This window comes from Gopherus evgoodei, chromosome 5 (genome assembly GCF_007399415.2).
Source record: "Gopherus evgoodei ecotype Sinaloan lineage chromosome 5, rGopEvg1_v1.p, whole genome shotgun sequence".
NCBI classification, from domain to species: Eukaryota; Metazoa; Chordata; order Testudines; family Testudinidae; genus Gopherus; species Gopherus evgoodei.
In genome coordinates, this window is record NC_044326.1 from 26,203,210 (window position 1) to 26,223,642 (window position 20,433).

General features: G+C 42.2%; 1 protein-coding gene across 4 annotated transcripts in view; it reads left to right on the forward strand.

Moving 5' to 3' along the window:
• EVC2 (EvC ciliary complex subunit 2) overlaps nt 1-20,433 on the forward strand; it is a 168,353-nt gene that overhangs the window by 76,338 nt on the left and 71,582 nt on the right. For all 4 annotated transcript variants that reach the window (XM_030563458.1, XM_030563460.1, XM_030563459.1 and 1 more), the window contains exons 10-12: nt 3,839-4,163; nt 8,814-9,053; nt 13,390-13,565. In XM_030563458.1, the coding sequence (XP_030419318.1) occupies nt 3,839-4,163; nt 8,814-9,053; nt 13,390-13,565 (741 nt within the window). The remainder of the gene's footprint in view (nt 1-3,838; nt 4,164-8,813; nt 9,054-13,389; nt 13,566-20,433) is intronic.

Consider the following 20,433-nt stretch of genomic DNA (forward strand, 5'->3'; position numbering starts at 1 on the left):
TTTGTAAATATTCAAATTACACTAAGAAAAAACCCTGACTTTGGCTCACCAATTTCTACATCAAATGAGAACTGACCTGGAAGGCCCCAAAATCTGCTTAGCAAAGAGGCAATCTTACAATGTTACCCTGAGATTTAAGTATCAGGGGATAGTCGTGTTAGTCTGTGTCCACAAAAACAACAAGGAGTCCGGTGGCTCCTTAAAGACTAACAGATTTATTTGGGCATAAGCTTTCGTGGGCAAAAAACCCACTTCTTCAGATGCATGAAGTGAAAATGAGCTTATGCCCAAATAAATCTGTTAGTCTGTAAAATGCCACCGGACCCTGAGATTTAGTCTCACGAAATCTGTGCACTTCAGAGATAAATTTCATACAGTGACCTTAACAATCCTCTTGCATGTGTGTTTTACAAAGAATCTTTAAAGCATTCACACAGTGAAAGATCTTGTGGTAAAGCGCAAGAGGCCAGTTACTGTGAGAACAATATACCTGCAGTCGTACCTCACTGGGATGTACTCTTGTCAGATCTCACTAGCCGGTGAGTGTAGGGCTTGTTTGTGGCACCTCAGAGAATACTGAAAGTGGTAATGAAGAGAGGGCAGTAGGAGATGTGGAGAGTTTACAGCCCTGCAGCTGTACCTTTGTATGACCCTTGCATTCATGACCCCATACCAGGAGTTTGGGTGCAAAGTAAAGGGGCTGGCCTTGGCTGCACTGTATCCCTCTGACGAGGAAAATAGGATGAGAGATGGCTAGAAAAAAATGTATATGAAACAGGCTCATAGCTTTTGAGCAGATAAAGAACTAATAATGGGTTAAATATATGGATATTTTAAATTTAATTTTCTTACTGCGGAATTTTTTTTTAAATCACAGATTATAATAGAACCTAATGTAGCATTCACAGCCTTGGCCAAGTTAGCATGACCTTTAAGTAGTGATAATCTGCCCAGTAGCTTTGAAGCATGAAATAGACTTTGTGGGAATTACCCATTTTCTACTGTATTTTCAAGAGAAATCGAAGATATTTTAGGTGGCTCACATAGTGGTGCCTATAACTGAGGTTGCTCGATGCATCCTATTGTAAGCATCTGAAAACGGGGTTGTATAACTTTGCTAAACTGTGACTATTTTGGGGCTGAACATTTTCATGGGATTCTGCCCAAGGCTGAATTTGTTTGGAAAATTTCAGCAAAAGTGGCTTTCTCGTTTCCAAGAATGATGTTAGAGAAAAATATTTGTTTTGTTTATGTTAAAAAAAATTGCATACCTATCTTATTGAGACACTCATGTGCCCTCCCCCATGCTTTGGAGCAGTGATTTTCAACCAGGGGTACACGTACCTCTGGGGGGATGCAGCGGTTTTCCAGGGGATACATCAACTCATGTAGATAGTTGCATAGTTTTACAACAGGCTACATAAAAAGTACTAGCAAAGTCAATACAAACTAAAATATCATACAGACAATGATTTATATATATAATACTCTGAAATGTAAGTAAATATTTATATTCCAGTTGATTTATTTTATAATTATATGGTAAAAATGAGAAAGTAAGGAACTTTTCATTAATAGTGTGCTGTGAGACTTCGGTGTTTTTATGTCTGATTTTGTAAGCAGGTAATTTTTAAGTGAGGTGAAATTTGGGGTACACAAGACGAATCAGGCTCCTGAAGGGGGTACAGTAGTCTGGAAAGTTGGAAAGCCACTGCTTTGGAGCATGGCAAAGAAGTGGCCTTTGTTTCAAGAATGTTCTTTTTGCTGTCCCTGTGAAAATGTGCCCAATTTTGGCCAAATTATAAACCTCTACAAATCTGTTTGCACATGCTTAGTGGAGACTTATTAGAGTTTGGCATCTAAATTCTCTGAAGATTCCATCTACACCGAGCATGCTCTATCCCCTCCTAACTCCTGTGTGCTGACCAGACTGTATATGTATCAGCCCCACAGAGCAACTGATCATGCTTCATCCTGGGGCTACAGGGGCTGGACCAGAACTTTTCATACAATCGCTTCTCTCAGCAACCAGCCGACGCTGTGGCCCTGAGTGCCAGAATTCAGAGCAGGGAGATAATTCAACCCCCTTGTGTATATGCATTATGTTTTAAATTACATGATCACAAACTATTGCACAAGCATTCTTAATTTCAGTATTTCCTAACTTTTGAGTGCTTGACTTTGTAACTGTAATATTGTATTGTATTGTAATATTTGTAACATAGTTTTATTTTTTGAGTTGATGGTGAGAGAGATTCACGTATACACACAAACGTGTGTGTGTGTTGCAAACCTGTTGTTTCTGCAGAATCCTATGAAGAGTAAGAAACCATATTTGGAGAGTTAAACATATTTGAGACTGAATATATGAGCAAAATAGGGTCATTGGCACCATATAATTCAATGGAGATTGGTGTGCACTGGTTGTACAACTGACTGTAGTATTTGCAAAGAGACCAAGGACTGAATGTTATAGAGCTTGAACTAGTCCCTTCCCTTCAGTTGAGACGTGGTTGGTAGTATGGGTTTTAAAAGCCATCATTGTCGCTGCTAATTCTATACCTGTTCAGTGGATAAATGGAGGAATTTGCTTTTAGGTCCTGTTGATCAACTGCTTTTCACAAACACTAAAATCTTTTTTTTCTTAATTTAAAAATGAAGAATTGCTTGAGGAACAGGCTGAACAGTTTGTAGGATTTAATATTTAGGCATCTTGAGGAAAAACAGCTGCATTTTATTATTGCAGTAAACATGTTGCAAACTTTTCCAGGGTCTCTACTGTCTAATTTGAAACTTATCAGAGACTTAGCTTGAAGAACCAATCAAACCAGTAATTTGTCATAGCTGGAAAAAATGTTTATGTGCAATACGTTTTATTTTCATTTTGGTTTTATTTTTATATCAGTCACACTTAACCAGATTTAAGCTGCAAATATGTGTTCAAGACTTACATCGTCAATCATGTAGAAGTGATAGTATAATAAAATCTGTTTATAGTCTGTGTGCAAAAGTATACAGTGCTATCTTTTCATGCAAAAGTGGCATGCAGGGACAAGAAATCCATTTATCTAATACTGAATTGACTTCCAACTAGTGCAGGAATGGCAGAGGCAGGGCATTTAGAAAAGATATATGCTGTAAAAGATAATTGTCCTTCTGAATTAATTAACTCCAGTGACAAATGAGTGTCTCTTCACATGCAGCATGATATTTATTGCCTATTGCCTTTTGTAGAAAATATTATTTGTCTCTGTGTTGCTAATCTTCTGGAACTAGATTAATTTCCATGTGAAAGAGATAATGGCTATATTAATTTGGTTGATCAACAACTAATCAAAACACAAGTTTTCCCCTCCCTCCCCCCTTTGTTGCATTCAGAGAAGTGTAAATACTTAAGGCAAGACCTGTATTACCGTGGGTGGATAGTGAGTTTGGATAGTGAGACATTTCATAAAGTCTGTGCAGTTTACAGTCACTAAAATATTTGATCTGTTAGGAATGTATTTCTCTTCAGAGCATTCATTTGTAGGATGTTTTTGTTTGCTTTTAATCTGAGAGATATGTTAATGTTTTTAAAATATCTTTCTTTCATGTCTCTTTTCCTCTCTATTATTGATTACTAATTGAAATCTAAAAGTAGATTCCATTAAAGGTACGCTATTGAAATGGACTCACTCTGAAAAATTTGTGTTGTTATTAGACTTATACTGTGCGATCTTCCTGCTCTGATCTGAATGCCATTCAGTAGTATAAAATCTAATGGTACTAGTTACCCTTTTTTTGTGATGGGAATTGTGTGTCATCTGAAGCCCTAAGCACTCCTAACTATATTTTACAGCTTGAAGGTAGCAAATCTGACTCGTGCAGATGCTGATCTGGAAGTATATCGAATGCAGATGTGCAAAGAGGTGATTGCCATGTTGATGAAGAACATGGTTTTCAGACACAATCTCTCTCCTAATGTGGAGAAAAGGATGGGTTCAATTCTCAAAAAGCAATTTTTTGCAATGGAGAATGAAGTTCAAGAGGAGTATACGAGGAAAATGGTGGCTTTAACCGCCGAATGTAATCTAGAGACTAGGAAGGAAATGGAGGCTCAGCACCAACGAGAGAGAGCTGCAAATGATGAGGCTGAAGAATTAATCAAGCGACTAAATGAGAAGGTAAATCAGGTGTGAAAGTAACATCATAATTTGTATGAAATGTTATTTTTTTCCTGTGATTTCTCTTTTAGACTGTAATGGCCACACTTTTTTTATTTTCTTGCTATTGCAGATGTCTAATGAGAATTCCAGTCGTCTTTGTACATTTCACCCATGTTTACTTAAAAAAGAGAGCCCCCAAATTAATGTTTCATATTTGTCAAACCTCATAACTTCGATTAAGATGGCTCAGAAGGAGTAACCAACACAATTCATGATTTGCTACTGGTGCTCCACTGTAGATTATTGTAATATGCCGTGAATGTGTACACCTCTGTACTGAATGTAACATGGCTGCTGTTCAAGCTGCCCATTTTTCAGTGAATTGTAGGGACAATATAATTCGTATTAGGAACATATTCCCACAGACCAAGGTGTGCAGACTTCCACCACAGGAGTCTTAAATTCTTTGTCCCATTCTTGCATATGCTACAAAAGAAAAAAATGTTTTATTTGAATGCAGTGTACTTGTTTAGTGCTTTTATTGTAATTAATAACACCTTTTTTTTTTTTTTTTTTTTTGGCAGAAATAGTTACTGTGATAAATATGACCCACCAAAGTTAATAGCTGTGTGTAGGGGTTGGTGGGAAATGGTTTGATGCAACGCCTATTGTATGGAGGAGTATTATATGAGGATGCAGTGTGGTGCAGACCTGTTGAGCTCTTCCATAGGAACAAATGTGTATATGACCTGTGACTCTTGCAAGAGTTCACTTGTCTTTTTGACATATTTACACTATCAGGCAGAAGGACTCAGCTGAAATTTGCTGTCTCTGCCTCTCCTTGAAGCTGTCTCAGCTACCTTTCGGTATAGTACAATACAGCATTGTACTTTTTCTAGTGTTTTTTTCCAGTTTGGTTTTAGAAGTCCCACGTGATGGAAGCCACTGAGAGATCCTGGATTGACGCTGGGGAAGAGTGACAAAACCAGACCCTTGAGCGTCTGTGCTGATCCATTTATCTCCTCCACCACTCCTCCCCCCTCAACTGTTGTGCTCTTTGCACTCATAGAAGCAGAGAAAAGAGGACTAAAATCTATGAAAGAGTCTTTACTAGCTTTAGAGATACTGTATTTCATGTCATTTCAATTTTCCTCTGGAATGTGGAGGAAAGTGGCATTGCAGGGGAATAAAATGCAGCAATTCAAAGAGGAGAAATGTGGGTGAGAGACCAGATGCAGAAGGGAGAAGATTGGTGTGCCAATATAGACCTTAGCTAAGATAGGAAACATGAGGTTAGTTGGATGGGATCAACCCTCCTTCTGTTCTCTCTCTCACTATAAGTTTGTCTCTGGGTGCAGACGATGGCTAAAAATCTAAGGGTGATATTTTTCAGAAGTGCTCAGCTTGGCTTAACTGCTGGGAGCAGAGTGAGGCCTGTGTTGAGTGCTTATGAAAATCCCACTCTAAAATGTTTATCATTTTCCTATTATTCCATGGATGTGGGAGGAAGCAGGCCTTGGATTTTATTCCTGATGTGTATTCTTGGCTGAAGCATGAGTATCTCCCAGAGCAGCCACTAGTAATTTCTGAACTGAACTCTCAGATGTGGCTCTTAAAGGGCGTCCCCGTTTCCTTTCTTATCTGGTGCATATTTTTATTGATTGTGCAATTCAGACACTGAAATTTTCCCACCAGAATGTAATCATTGATTTTAACAGGGGCACATTTTCACAGAGATGTCTCTGGGTTACACTGTTGTGGTACTGGGGTTTTGCTTGTCTAAACAAAGGCTCTTAATATCCAAAACTATTTTGTACTGTAATGACAAATTGTGCAGGGCAGGAAAGCTGGGCAGTTCTGAAGGATGAGTCATACATTTAAGCAGGTAATTGCATGTTTCAATTATTTAGTTGTATGCAGGGTTGTTGTAGCCATGTTAGGCCCAGGATATTTGAGAGAGAAGGTAGGTGAGGTAATATCTTTTATTGGACCAACTTCTGTGGTCAGAGAAACAAGCTTTCCAGTTTACACAGAGCTCTTATTCAGGTCTGGGAAAGGTACTTAGAGAGTCACAGTCAAATACAAGGTGGAACTGATTGTTTAGGATAAGTAGTTAACACATATTTCAAGGGATTATTCAAGGTGGAGTGACCCTTTAACAGCCCTTCGGTCAGAAGGAGGGGGAGGAAGCAGCTGGGGTGGGGGGGTTGGATGTTGTTAGTGGGTTATAGATTTTTGTAATAGCCATACATCCAGTGTCCCCATTCCATCCATCTTTGTTAGTGTCTAACAAAGTTATGAATTTAAGCTCCCAGAGTCGTCTTTTGAAGTTGTGTAGATTTCCTTTGAGAATGAGAACTGAGAGGTCGTATAGCGAGTGATTGTTTTGTGAAAAGTGTTCACCACAGGTGATAGGGTGTTTTTAACTTCTGTCATTTTTCTGTGTGAGTTCACTGGAGAGAGTAGTGGTTGTCTGGTTTCACCACATAATTATTATTGAGGCATTTACTGCACTGGATGAGACACACTTTTCCTTGAATGGTCCCCTGAAAGATACGTTAACTATTTATGTTAAACAATCTGTTCCATTTTGTAATTAGCTGTGACACTCTTGGGTGTTTCCCAAACCGGAAGAAGTGCTGTGGTGGCTGGAAAGCTTTTCTCTCTGACCAACACAAGTTGGTCCAATAAAAGATAATACCGCATCCACCTTGTCAACCTGTTTAGTTGTCATTCAAATCATAATTGAACAGTTGCTCTCTAAGTCAGTTTTTAAGTTTTTCTACCTTTTAACAAATGTACAAGGAGCATCAGATATATTCCACTACATCTACCAGGATTTCTGGTTTTAGATTGGCCCTGGTTCTGAATGGAATGTAGAAGAACAGACCCCTGCATCTCTTCCAAGTTCCAGTGTTTTCAATGGGATCTGCACTGAAATCTGTGCAGTGGTCCATGCCAATGGATTCCATTGCTATTCCAGGACCACAAAGGGGCACAAGCAGATAATTTTTTTCTTTTTTTGTGCCATTACATCTAGGCAAAAGTTTGTGTGTGTACTTAAATCTATAACTAATTTGGATGGAAAAGTAAGGTATCATTTGTTCATTTTCACCCAAAAAATTGCTGTGAGAAAGTTTGTTTCTTTTGACATTTGCGTTGTAAGCTTTGGAGATGTCTTTACATTGCTAATAAGGCACAAGCAAAAACCAAGTGTCTTTATTTTTCAGAAATGTGAATACCGGAGTTACGTATCTGACTAATGAACAGGAAGGGAGTTGTGTACTGCTGATGCTCTCCCTGTCCCATACATCTATTTGAAGCTTTACCCCAGACAACAGATTTATTCAAAATGCGTATTAGTATTTTATTATGTATTATGGCTAGCTTGTATCTAGATCGGGGTCCTCAAACTTCATTGCATCATTACTCCCTTCTGACAACTAAAATTACTACAGGACCCCAGGAATGGGGACCGAAGCCTGAGCTTGCTGCCCCAGGTTGGGGGACCCCAAGCCCCACTGCCCCAGGCGGGAGAGTCAAAGCAGAAGCCCAAGGGCGTCAGCCTCATGCAGGGGGCATATAACCTAAACTCTGCTGCTCAGGGCTGACACCCTTGGGCTTTGTCTTCAGCCCCAAGTGATGGGGTTCGGGCTTCAGCTCCAGGCCCCAATAAGTCTAACACCAGCTCTGGCGACCCTATTAAAATAGGTCGTGAGCCACTTTGTGGTCCTGACCCACAGTTTGAGAACCCTTGATCTAGATGCACCCCTTGCCAATGATCACAAATCTCCCAGGGAGTTCAGTGACATAGGATTAAAAGATATAGGCAAAATTCACTTTTTGCCAAGTTTTCAGAGTAAATAAACGTACTGTTATGTGTGGAAGAGTAGAAGTGTTGATTTGAGGAATTTGAAAAGGATTAAAAACAACAGTTGCAAAGCCCTAAGCCCTTCCTCTTAATAGCATAGGAGGAAAACAAAGATATATCAGTTTTGTGGGTTTTGTGTTTGTTTTTTTAATCTTGGATGGCACGCAGGTACTATTTTGATACTGTAGTGATGGATATCCTGCCATTATTAGAACCTGGATTCACAGACTGAAGATTTGCAAGATTGCACTCTCTCTACTGGCTGATGAATGGTACTGCACAACATTTATGGTCTAAGGCTCCAGCCCTGCTCCCCTCTTCCCCCCACCAAGGATTTAAGCATATTCTTGGCTGCACAAAGTACAAGAAGCCCCATTGCAGTTAATGTACATGCTACTTTATTAGTAAAAACATTTTAAGGATGCAGTAGAATTTTATAAGGAATTTTAGAGGATACTTCTTCAGTTTCAAAAAGTCTTCATTATGCCTTGGCAATGTGATCTGGGTTATTAGTTGAATATGTGTAACCCTTTGTGTTATGGATAGGTGAACAACTTCTAGCACTGGCATTTCTGTTGAATATTGAATATATGATTTAATATTAATATTTTATTTCAAAACAGCTGCTCATTTCAGATCATTTAAAGAGGAATGAGTATAGTATGCATTGAATACATGTGAGCTTGTTGTAATCATTATTCTCAGTAATATTGGTACTTTTAAAAATATATTAAATACTGGTAATCATTTGGGCTTGTGTGTTTTTGTTTTTGTTTTTGTTTTTTGTCCTCTTCCAGTCTGCTATAGAATACAGATGTCTTCTGGAAAAAATTCACAAATTTGAGCAGAACCACATGAAGAGGTTCCTTTTGGTGAGGCAGGAGGAGTACTTCGCAAAAGCTTATCGACAGCTGGCTATTTTCCAGAGAATAGAGCTCCATAATGTCTTTTTTACACAGATAAAAAATGCCATTTTCAAGGGAGAATTGAAGTTAGAAGCAACCAAAGCATTAGTGCAGGATTACTCTAAAATACAGGTAATGACAAATATTCCAGTCTTAACTTCCTCACAGAGAGCCATCAAATAGTAATGTTTCTGTAATTATCTCCACTTGTAGAGCTTTTGATGTTGCACAATGTGGGTCATTGTCAGAGAAAAACAGAGTTCTCACTCTCTGGTTGAGTGCAGCAGATTCAGATAGACTCATAGATTCTAGGGTCAGAAGGGACCAATGTGATCATCTAGTCTGAGCCCCTGCACAAAGCAGGCCACAGAACCCTACCCATCCACTTCTATAACAAACCCCTAACCTATGTCCGAGTTATTGAAGTCTTCAAATTGTGGTTTGAAGCCCTCAAGTTGCAGAGAATCCACCAGCAAGTGATCCATGCCCCACGCTGCAGAGGAAGGCGAAAAACCTCCTGGGCCTCTGCCAATCTGCCCCGGAGGAAAATTCCTTCCCGACCCCAAATATACTTTATTATTTCTAGCAATTGCGTGGAAGAAGAGAGCCAAATAGGTCTCTCTCCAGGTAAACAATTACAGCAAGCATTTATACCTTTTGTTACATACAATAATAAGCAACAGCTGTATTTTGTTTATACATAGGTCATCCTGAGATCTTATTTTTCTCACTTCTACTTAGACTATAGTCTACATTCCATATCTAACACAAGGTCGCAACAACTTCTCACACAGTTCTTTCCCACTCGCTTCACACAATCCTCGCTTCCACAAGTCTCACATTATTAGGGTTACAGCTAGCCTTACTCTTGCTCACAGAGGGGGCTGTTTGCATTGAAATCCCCTTCAAATCCCTGTCAGTACTTGCTCTACTTCCACAGCCATTAATGGTGGTTTGGAATCTTGATGGCTCTCATCAGCCAGGACAATTGACTGTCGATGGCTCTGTTCGCAGGCAGGCCTTCCTGTGAGCCAGCCTGGGAAGAATAAAGGCTTGGCATCTCACAGGAAATGTGACCATGTCACCTGGTACTGAAATCCATCCTAAACCTGGTGCATTTCCTTTGGGGGGTGGGGGCTCAGAGAGACAAAAGATTCCTGCCTTGTGCCAAAAATATAGAAGTGGGTGGAACAGAACAAAGGGGGCTGTAATCATGAGAAATCCCCGAGCTACCACCGGAGCTGGAACAAGGGCTGTACCAGGGAAAGGATTGTACTGAGACTAGGAAGGCTTCCAGTCTGTGATAGAAGCTTATTGAAACATCTCTGAGGATGAGATTTTATGTGTATTCAGTTTTGTTACTGTATCGGGTTTAGACTTGCATGTTTTATTTTATTTTGCTTGGTAATTCACTTTGTTCTGTCTGCTATTACTTGGAACCACTTAAATCCTACTTTCTGTATTTAGTAAAATCACTTTTAACTTATTAATTAACCCAGAGTATGTATTAATACCTGGGGGGACGGCAAACAGCTGTGCATATCTGTCTATCAGTGTTATAGAGAGTGAACAATTTATGAGTTTACCCTGTATAAGCTTTATACAAGATAAAACGGATTTATTTGGGGTTTGGACCCCATTGGGAGTTGAGCATCTGAGTGTTAAGGCCAGGAACACGTCTTAAGCTGCTTTCAGTCAAGCCTACAGCTGTTAGGGGACGTGGTCCAGACCTGGGTCTGGTTTTCCAGCAGGCTAGTGGGTCTGGCTCAAACCAGGCAAGGCACTAAAGTCCCAAGCTGCCAGGGCTGGAAAGCAGAGGCACATCAGTTGGCAGCCTCAAGGGGGGTTCTGTCATCCAGCCCGTCACAGAACTTTGCTGTGTTATCACTTTTAAACTGATTGACAAAAGAAATAAGATGCAAAACTACAGCCCTTTAATTTTAAAAATTTAAAGTCTAGACAAAAATTATTAATGCATGTACATAACAGTCCCCAATAATGATTGGAGTTGTGCGTGTTCACTCAGGCAGTCTGTGTGGCTAATTGGGCTTTACATTACAAATCTGAATAAAACTTGACCTGTTTTTAAAACTCCTGAGTAAAATCTTTAAAGGTGCTTAAGTGACTTAGACCCTAAGATTTAGGATCCTAAGTCACATAGGCACTTTTGGAAATTTCACACTCTATCTTAAAGTGAAAATTGTTGCTGTTGTTTTGTTTTTTAGGAGCATGGCTCTGCATATGCTTTCTACTGAGCATAGAGCTTACTACCTTTGGGCTTCAGTTCAGCAAGCATGTATCTAGTTTAGGCACATGAGTAGTCCTGCTAAAGTCAACAGGACTGGTCGTGCTCTTAAATTTTGGGACGTGCTTCAAGTATCTTGTTGAATCAGGACCCTGAGTAGTCTCATTGACGTCCATGGACTACTCTGGGTAGTAAGCACTGTGCTCAGTGGCTGGCTGTTCAGGCCTGAAGATCAACACATTGTGTTAGACTGATGCAACTGTAATAACCAGGGCCCGCTTTAGGAAGTGCGGGGCCCAATTCGAACATTTTCGGCGGGGCCCTGGCAGGGATGACTAAAAAAAAAAAAAGCCTTTTGTTTCTTCCAAGTATTATTTACTTTCCATAACTATATAAATAATACAAATGTATATTTTGTACATTGCATCATATATGCTGTTGATTGCTTATTAATGGCCGCCATTTCACATGTGTGGGTCCCTGACACTCCTGCAGGTGTGCACATGTGTGGGTCCCAGCTGCGTCCTGCCCCCCTCATTGAAGCAGGTGTGCAGGGTTACTGCCCTGGGAACTGTAGGGCAGCAGTGGACATGAGGGTGGTTGGAGGCAGGGCAGGGGCTGACTGGAGGTAGGGTCTAGCTGCAGGCAGGGCAAGGGGTGCAGGGCTGGCTGGAGACAGGGGTATGTGGGGTGGGCTGGCTTCAGGCAGGGCCGCAGGGGGGTGCAGCAGGGGTTGAGAGAGCTGGAGACAGAGGAGTGCGGAACTGGCTGGCTTTAGGCAGGGGGGTGCAGCAGGGATTGGCTGGAGACAGGGCAGGGTGTGCGGAGCTGGGTGTGGGCAGGGCAGGCAGGGTGTGCAGGGCTGGTGCGGGCAGGGCTGTGTGTGGGGCTGGCTGGCTTTGGGCAGGGCCACAGAGGTGTGTGGCAGGGGTTGGCTGGAGACAGGGCAGGGGGTTTGGCAGGGGCTGGCTGTGGGCATGGGGTGCAAAACTGGCTGCAGGCGGGGGGGCAGGGCTGGTGTGAGCAGGGCAGGGGGTGCAGCAGAGGCAGCTGGAGCCCTCGCCCTTTAAATAGCCCCCAAGGCTCCCGCTATCCAGGGCTCTGGGGGTTATTTAAAGGGCCTGGGGCTCCCCTGCCTCTACCCCCCGGACCTTTTAAATAGCCATGGGAGCCCTGGAGAATACATGGGGGCGGCGGGGGGGGGCTCCGGTGGCTATTTAAAGGATGGGGTGGCAGAGGCAGCTGGAGCCCCGGCCCTTTAAATAGCCCCTGGAGCCCCCTGCTATCCCAGGGCTTTGGGGGCTATTGAAAGGGCCCAGAGCTCCAGCTGGGAGAGCAGGGCTGCAGTTAGGGCTTGCCCAGCTCCGGCCGGGAGAGCGGGGCCGCGGGGCGGCTTGCCCGGCTCCGGCCGGGAGAGCGGGGCCGCGGGGCGGCTTGCCCGGCTCCGGCCGGGAGAGCGGGGCCGCGGGGCGGCTTGCCCGGCTCCGGCCGGGAGAGCGGGGCCGCGGGGCGGCTTGCCCGGCTCCGGCCGGGAGAGCGGGGCCGCGGGGCGGCTTGCCCGGCTCCGGCCGGGAGAGCGGGGCCGCGGGGCGGCTTGCCCGGCTCCGGCCGGGAGAGCGGGGTTGCAGGGCGGCTTGCCTAGCTTCGGCCGGGAGAGCGGGGCCGCAGGGCGGCTTGTCCTGCTCCGGCCGGGGCTCCGGCCGGGAGAGCGGGGTTGCAGGGCGGCTTGCTCGGCTCCGGCCGGGAGAGCGGGGTTGCAGGGCGGCTTGCCCGGCTCCGGCCGGGAGAGCGGGGTGCAGGGTGGTTTGCCCCGCTCTGGCCGGGGCTCCAGCTGGGAGAGCCGGGCTGTGGGGCGGCCGCACTCCCACTGGCGCTTTGGTCAGGGGAGCGGGTCCCTGGAAGACCCCGGAGCAGAACGCAGCCGGGGTAAGCAAAAAAAATTTAAAAGGCACTTAACGCGCGGGGCCCTCTTAGGCGTGGGGCCCAATTCCGGGGAATCGACTGAATCGGCCTATAGCCGGCCCTGGTAATAACTTGACATAATCATCTAATTTAAAATACTTTTAACTAGCTTGTATAGAAGTTTATTGTTGTTTTTCATTTGTAAAGGCTGTTTAATATTCTTATAATGCATAAAACTGGTCTAAATAGCACTCTCTGAGATGTTAGTTAAAATGAACATAACTTCTAATTAGACATATTTGTTCACATTCTTTCCTATAGGAGGACATTGAAGAGCTAATGGATTTTTTGCAGGCTAATAAGAAGTATCATCTGAGTAAAAGATTTGCTTACAGAGAGTACCTAATAAATAATATACATTTGTGGGATTCCCAAGCCTCTTCTCTCTTGAACACAGCAGCAAGCCAGATAACAAGTCTCATTAACAAGACAGAAAGGTAAATATCTCTATTTTAACTATTTCTGGTGCCTCCACTCCTATGTTATGAGTGACATATGGTACTCTTCAAAAATATTTTTTCTTAATAAAGGTTAATGAATAGAATTTAAAAGTTTACTGAGAAGATTTATTATTTTTAAAATAATTCAATAGAATATTTAGTAATTACCATATTGGTTATCCAGCATCATAGTGTAATATACTGTCTTTGGCCCTGGTACCACAACACAGAAATACTGCTGTCCCACAGACCCAGTTAGAGCCCATTGACTTCAGTGGAGCTCTAAATGGATACATCAGTTTATTTCTGTGCTGCATGTTACAAGATCAGGGTCATTGTGTGTGAGTGACTAATGTTGCCCTCTGGTAGCAGCCCTACTGAGAGAATAAGGTAATTTCCACTAATATTAGTGGCTAGAGAGATTCTTTAGCCCATGTGGTAGACGCATGTGCTTTTGGAGCTTTAGTCAAGGGTTCTAGTCCCAGCCCTTGTGTGTGATCTAGATCTGAATTATGTGTTGCTGTGAATGTGTTCAAATAAGATCTTGTTTATTTTCTTTTCTCCCGGCCTAACTCCGTGTCATACAAATACATGTCCAAATTTCCATGTTTGATGTTAATATGTGATTTGCTTAACTGGATCATTTAGTTTTAGATTGATGCAGCATCTTATGAGTAGAGTCAAAACTTGCCTCACAAATAAAGTGTTTCAGCCAGTTTCCTTGACTGATGGGAACATGTACAGTTAGACTTATTAACAGACGCCCAGATTCTGCTGCTGGAGGATTATGGCTCCCGCTGAAGCCAGCAAGTTTGGGGCTGATTATAGATCCTTTGCTTACTTAGGTAGTGCTCAGCCATGTAAATAGCCCATTTAAATCAATGGGAATACTGTTAATAAGAGTTACTGAACAGGGCCCTATGTGCATCAAAATCTAGACCTAGATGAAAAGTCCAACTCCGATTCACTTCTAAATTTAGCATGTAGGCTGAGGAGCTGGATATATGGTCTCAAATTGGCATGCATAAAAGTTTTCCAAAGCAAAGATGGTCTCCACAGTTGACTGAGCTTATAAATAATATAATTGGTATAGATCTTTATTAGCAGACAAGCCACATGCTGCAGGGAATATTAAAAAAATAAATGTTGGCTAAAGTAATAAGTAAAAATGAATTGCAGAAAAATATTTATTTAACTGCTTTGGGGTATTTCTTTTCGATCATATAGACTCTGGGCTGATTCAGATATTGTATTTGAGGATACCGTAGAAATATCCCTGAAGGTAATATGGAGACATAAAAATGATGAACTGGTGCTGGTGAAATGAACAGTTAAAATTATGTGACAATATAGAACAGTTTGAGGGAAAACTCTAGCTAGTACCAAGAGAGCTGCAGCATCTGCTAGCCTGGCATGTGGCGAAATGACTGAAGAGTATGCTGGGAAAGTAGAATGTGTCAGTGTTCAGGAAAGCAAATTACTAATTTTTCTGTTGACCCTGTGCCCAAATCTTTCATAATATATTTTAGACATCTATATTGGAGCTGGTTGTCAGTCATCTGGGTGCCATGAATTACAGAAACAAATAGAAAATAAATTAATATAATCCAAACTTCTCAGCCAGTAACAGGACCATATAGACATATTACTATTTAAATTGTTTTCTTTCCTGCAATTATTCTCAATTGAAAGGTAAAAATAATAGAAGATTTAGAGTAGGGCTGTGAAACAATTAAAAAAATAAATTGCAATGAATCGTAGTTTTAATCGCACTGTTAAACAATAATAGAATACCATCCATTTAAATATTTTTGAATATTTTCTGTATTTTCAAAGATAAGCTCAAGGTCCTGGACTTCAGCTCTGCTTGGGGCTCAGGGCTCCGGCCCGCTTGGGGCTCTGGGCTTCATCCCCCATAGGACTCGGGGCTCCGGTCCATATGGGGCTCAAGGTTCCAGCCCAGCACTTCAGCCCACCTGTGGAGCTGCGCACTGGGGCTTCAGCCTCCCCTCCCTCCCGCCGCTGCTGCTGCCTCTCTCCCCATCCAGAGGAATACGATTAATGTGTTAAAAAATAATGCATTAATTTTGCTTTCAGTTGATCGCAGGCATTAACTGTAACTGATTGACAGCCCTAGTTTAGAGGCCCAAAGGAAAACTGATATGCGGTACCAGAGATCATGTTCTGTTTTTGCAGGTAGTGCAGAACTAACAGCACTTCATTAGAGACTGGATAACTGTTCATTGAGAGCAAAGTAACCTTTGCTGTTCTATTTAGCCACCTGTTGTAGTAACTGTCACTTGTTGAGTCATGACTACCATTAGATTGTTGAGCAAGGACAGTCTTCCTATATGCCTGTACTCTGCTATGCATGTTTTAGGTGCTACTATAGTGTATGTGCAATTATGTGGCCAAAACCAATCTTACCACCTCCTATGTAATATAACGAAGATCCCACTTCTGCAGCCTGCACCCTTCCATCATTTCATATCACTTTCAAAACAGATTATGCTTTTGGTCTCCTTGAGAAAAGTTCTTTGGTTGTTCTGCAGACATTTGTTACTTTGGGAAGGTCCTTAATGAGAAGCTCTAATTGAATAGGCCATTGGGCAGATTTAATCATGAATCCATAGGAGCTGATTGCTAAAACGAAGGAAGAACTGGGATTTATTAAACTGGAAAAGTAGCTTTAGTTAATTGTTTAATAACTGATATTGAACTTGAGTTGCAAAATAAAAAAAAATCAATGACTAGAAAAGAGAGAGAGGAGAGTTACAAGGAAAAAAATCTCAGTAGTTGAAAGGCAAGGCCTGGGTAGTTTTTGGTGATGTTACAGTGTGAAATTCACTTACACAAAAAACTGCAGCACTAACACGAGTAATTAGAAAATCCTAGTGTAAAACAGTGCTTTTCTCTCTTTAACTTTGCATGCTGTTCATTGCCTATAATATTCAGAGAGTGAGGAAGAATTTACAAGTTGGATGAAGGATGCAGTTCTACTTTCAAGAGAAATCTTGAGATTGAGTTTCTTACAACACAATTAGTTTTTCACCCAGATCTACAAACAGTATCAGCAAATGGCTTTTCCTCTTACCGTGTAAGTAATAGGAAGGTTGGATGGAGGATACCCCAGATTTTTTTTTCATAGCTTCAAATTTTAAACTAAATTCTGAAAAGTTAGAGACAGTTGCAAAACAAAGATCTGGTCTACACTACGAGTTTAGATCGAATTTAGCAAAATTAAACTGCATTAACCCTGCACCCATCCACACAACGAAGCCCTTTATATCGATATAAAGGGCTCTTAATACTGGTATCTGTAATCTTCCTGACGAGGGGAGTAGCGCTGAAATCGGTATTACCATTTTGGATTAGGGTTAGTGTGGCCACAATTCGACGGTATTGGCCTTCGGGCGCTATCCCATAGTTCATCATTGTGACCGCGCTGGACAGGAATCTGAACTCTGATGCACTGGCGAGGTAGACAGGAAAAGCCTCATGAATTCTTGAATTTCATTTCCTGTTTGCCCAGCATGGAACGCCGATCAAGAGCTCCAGCATGGACCATACAGGAGATACTGAATCTGATCTCTGTATGAGGAGATGAATCTGTTCTATCAGAACTCCGTTCCAAAAGACAAAATGCCAAAGCATTTGAAAAAATCTCCAAGGCTATGATAGACAGAGGCCACAGCAGGGACTCAACACAGTGCTGCGTGACAAGCGTAACAGAAAGCCAAAGAATCAAATGGATGCTTATAGAGGGAGGAAGAGGGGACTGAGGACTCGAGCTATCCCACAGCTGTTTTCACAGTCTCCGAAAACCATTTGCATTCTTGGCTGAGCTTCCAATGCCTGAAGGGTCAAAAACATTGTCACAGGGTAGTTCAGGGTATATGTTGTCAATCCTCCCCCATCCTTCCCCCAGGAAAGAAAAGGGAAAAATATTGTTTCTCGCCTTTTTTCAATGTCACCGTATGTCTACTGGATGCTGCTGGTAGACTCGATGCTGCAGCGCTGAACAGCAGCATCCCCTCTCCTTCCCTTCCTAATGGTGTATGGTTCAATAGGCCTGATAGCCATCGTCATCATCTCGTGAGTGCTCCTGGCTGGCCTCGGTGAGGTCAGCCGGGGGCGCCTGGGCAAAAATGGGAATGACTCCCGGTCATTCCCTTCTTTAAGCTTTGTCTCCTGGAGATTCAGTCCTGCCTTGAATATCATAGCAGCTGGAGGCTGCCTCTCCCCCGTTTTATCTCAATAAAGTCAGTGTTTCTTATTCATGCATTCTTTATTACTTCATCACACAAATTGGGGGTAACTGCCACGGTAGCCCAAGAGGGGTGTGGGAGGAGGGAAGCAATGGGTGGGGTTGTTGCCAGGCACCCCCTAGAATGGCATGCAGCTCATCATTTCTGCAGGATGTCTGGGGCTCAGACCCGGAACGTCTGTCCTCTGGTTCTTTAGTAGGCTTGCCCAATATTGTAGGCAGGATTGACTCTACCTTTAGACAAAATGTAAAGAAGGAAATGACCTGGGGAGTCATTCCCATATTTCTCCATGCGTCCTCGGTTGACCTCACCGAGGCCAGCCAGGAGCACCCATGACAGCAGCAGATGGTACAATAGGACTGGTAACTGTCTCTGCTAACTTGCAAAGGCAAGTGAATGCTGCTGTGTAGCGCTGCAGTACCACGTGTGTCAGCAGCATCCAGTAGACATACGGTGACAGTGAAAAAAGGCAAAATGGGCTCCATGGTTGCTGTGGTATGGCGTCCGCCAGGGCAATCCAGGGAAAAGGGCGCGAAATGATTGTCTGCCATTGCTTTCACGGAGGGAGGATTGATTGATGACATTTACCCAGAATCACCCGCGACCCTGTTTTTGCCCTATCATGCATTGGGATCTCAACTCAATTCCAGTGAGCAGGGGAGACTGCGGGAACTATGGGATAGCTATGTGATAACTACCCACAGTGCAATGCTCTGGAAATCGATGCTAGCCTCGGTACATGGACGCACACCGCTGAATTAATGTGCTTAGTGTGGCCACGTGCACTCAACTTTATACAATCTGTTTCCAAATACCGGTTTCTTAAAATTGTAATAATCCCATAGTGTAGACATACCCAAAGTGACATTACTCTGTTATTTTTTGTGACCCTTCTATAACTTCAGACCCCTGCCCCCCACACACAGAGCATGTTTGCTTTCAGAAAATTGGCAAGACCTGTGTGCTATTTTTTCATTCCCTGGATGTTGATATTGTAAAACTGCACAATATAGTAGTTCAAAACATTCTCCTGAGTTAGGCAAAGCTGAGAATCGTGCCCAAAACCCAGAAGAAGAAGAATTCCATGGAAGGTTGGCCAGAATTTCAATCTTTAATTATAAGGGGAACTGGAGAATATTTACAGACCAGAGCATAAGAAATATTAAGAACAAGAAAAGTCTGAACCAAAATACTGATCCTTTTAAATTATATCATTAATCTTCTCTGCTTTTTCATCTTATCCTTCAACTCCTGCTTCTCTAATTACAGATGTCGATGTTCTTTTATCAAAACCAGTATACAGTAGATTAGGTACTTTAAATGTATACTTATGGATGGGATTAAAGGGAATTTTGAGATGCATAATTGTTTGGGAAAAGAAGTAAATGAAGTAGAATACACAAACAAATTCAGAGGTAGCATAAAACAAGCATGACATAAATGCTGTAAAGGACTTTTAAAAGCAGAGCTTAATAGAATGTTTAAGATATATTGAGTAAAAAGTCAATTGAGATTCATGTGAAAAAGATACTGTAAGAATGTTAACAAAATAAGTAAATAGTGGGTTTCAGTTATAAAAACAGCTACTCTAGGACTATAGAGAAAATTTCAAACAAAATCTAGAAGCCAGTATTTTGAAACTTGGCTGTCTAAAGTTAGCATTTAAATAAGAAGCCTGACTTTTCTGAACAGCTCAGCTCCTTTTAAAAATCAAGCTGCTGATTTGGGTGCCTAAATACGAATTTAGGTGCTTAACTCTAGGTATTTGCAATGCTGTTGTAGTCGTGTTGGTTCCAAGATAATATTTGAGATACAAAGTGAGTGAGGTAATATCTTTTATTGGAACAACTTCTGTTGGTGGACGAGAAAGCTTTTGAGTTGGTCTCTTTGGCAACAGAATTTGATCCAGTAAAAGATATTACCTCACCCACTGTCTCTCTAACTCTAGGTATACACGTTTGAAAATTTTGCCCATAATATAGTAGGCGATGATGGATATTCAGCTGTCTCCGGGCCAGATTCTCTCTCCATTCTGCCCTCTTTGCATCACTCATTGCAAAGAGGCTGGAGTCTTGCCTGGACAGCCTACTGAGAATTCTGCCAGGGGTTAGGGAGCTCTCAGGCAGCATAAAGTCGGTGTAGTTAATTCCTATGCCAATCATGCCCCTTCACTCCCCCCATGCAAACACTGGCTTAGGGGTTGAGGGTGAACGTAGCTGCATTCTGCCAAATCTCCACTGGCCCCCTTAGGGAGCTGGACTGAAGCAGATGTGATCTGTAAATTAGGGATCTGTAACATTGCTCTACAGCCAAAATGCTTCTGAAATAAATGTAGTCCGACTTTACTAATTCTGGGTCACTGAGAACGAAAATGATGCTTAAAATTGTTGATTGGCTCTAGTTTTCAAGATATGCTATTGGGTCAGTATATACAACCCTTGACTTGGGAAGGGCAGAGGAAAAGTGAGTTATAAAGGGAAGGGATCTCAATTTAAACCAGAAATGACTAAAATACATCTTTGACTGGATATATGAATAAATCTATGGGTATGTCTACACTACTGGATAAATTCGAACTAGCTTAAACCGATTTTATA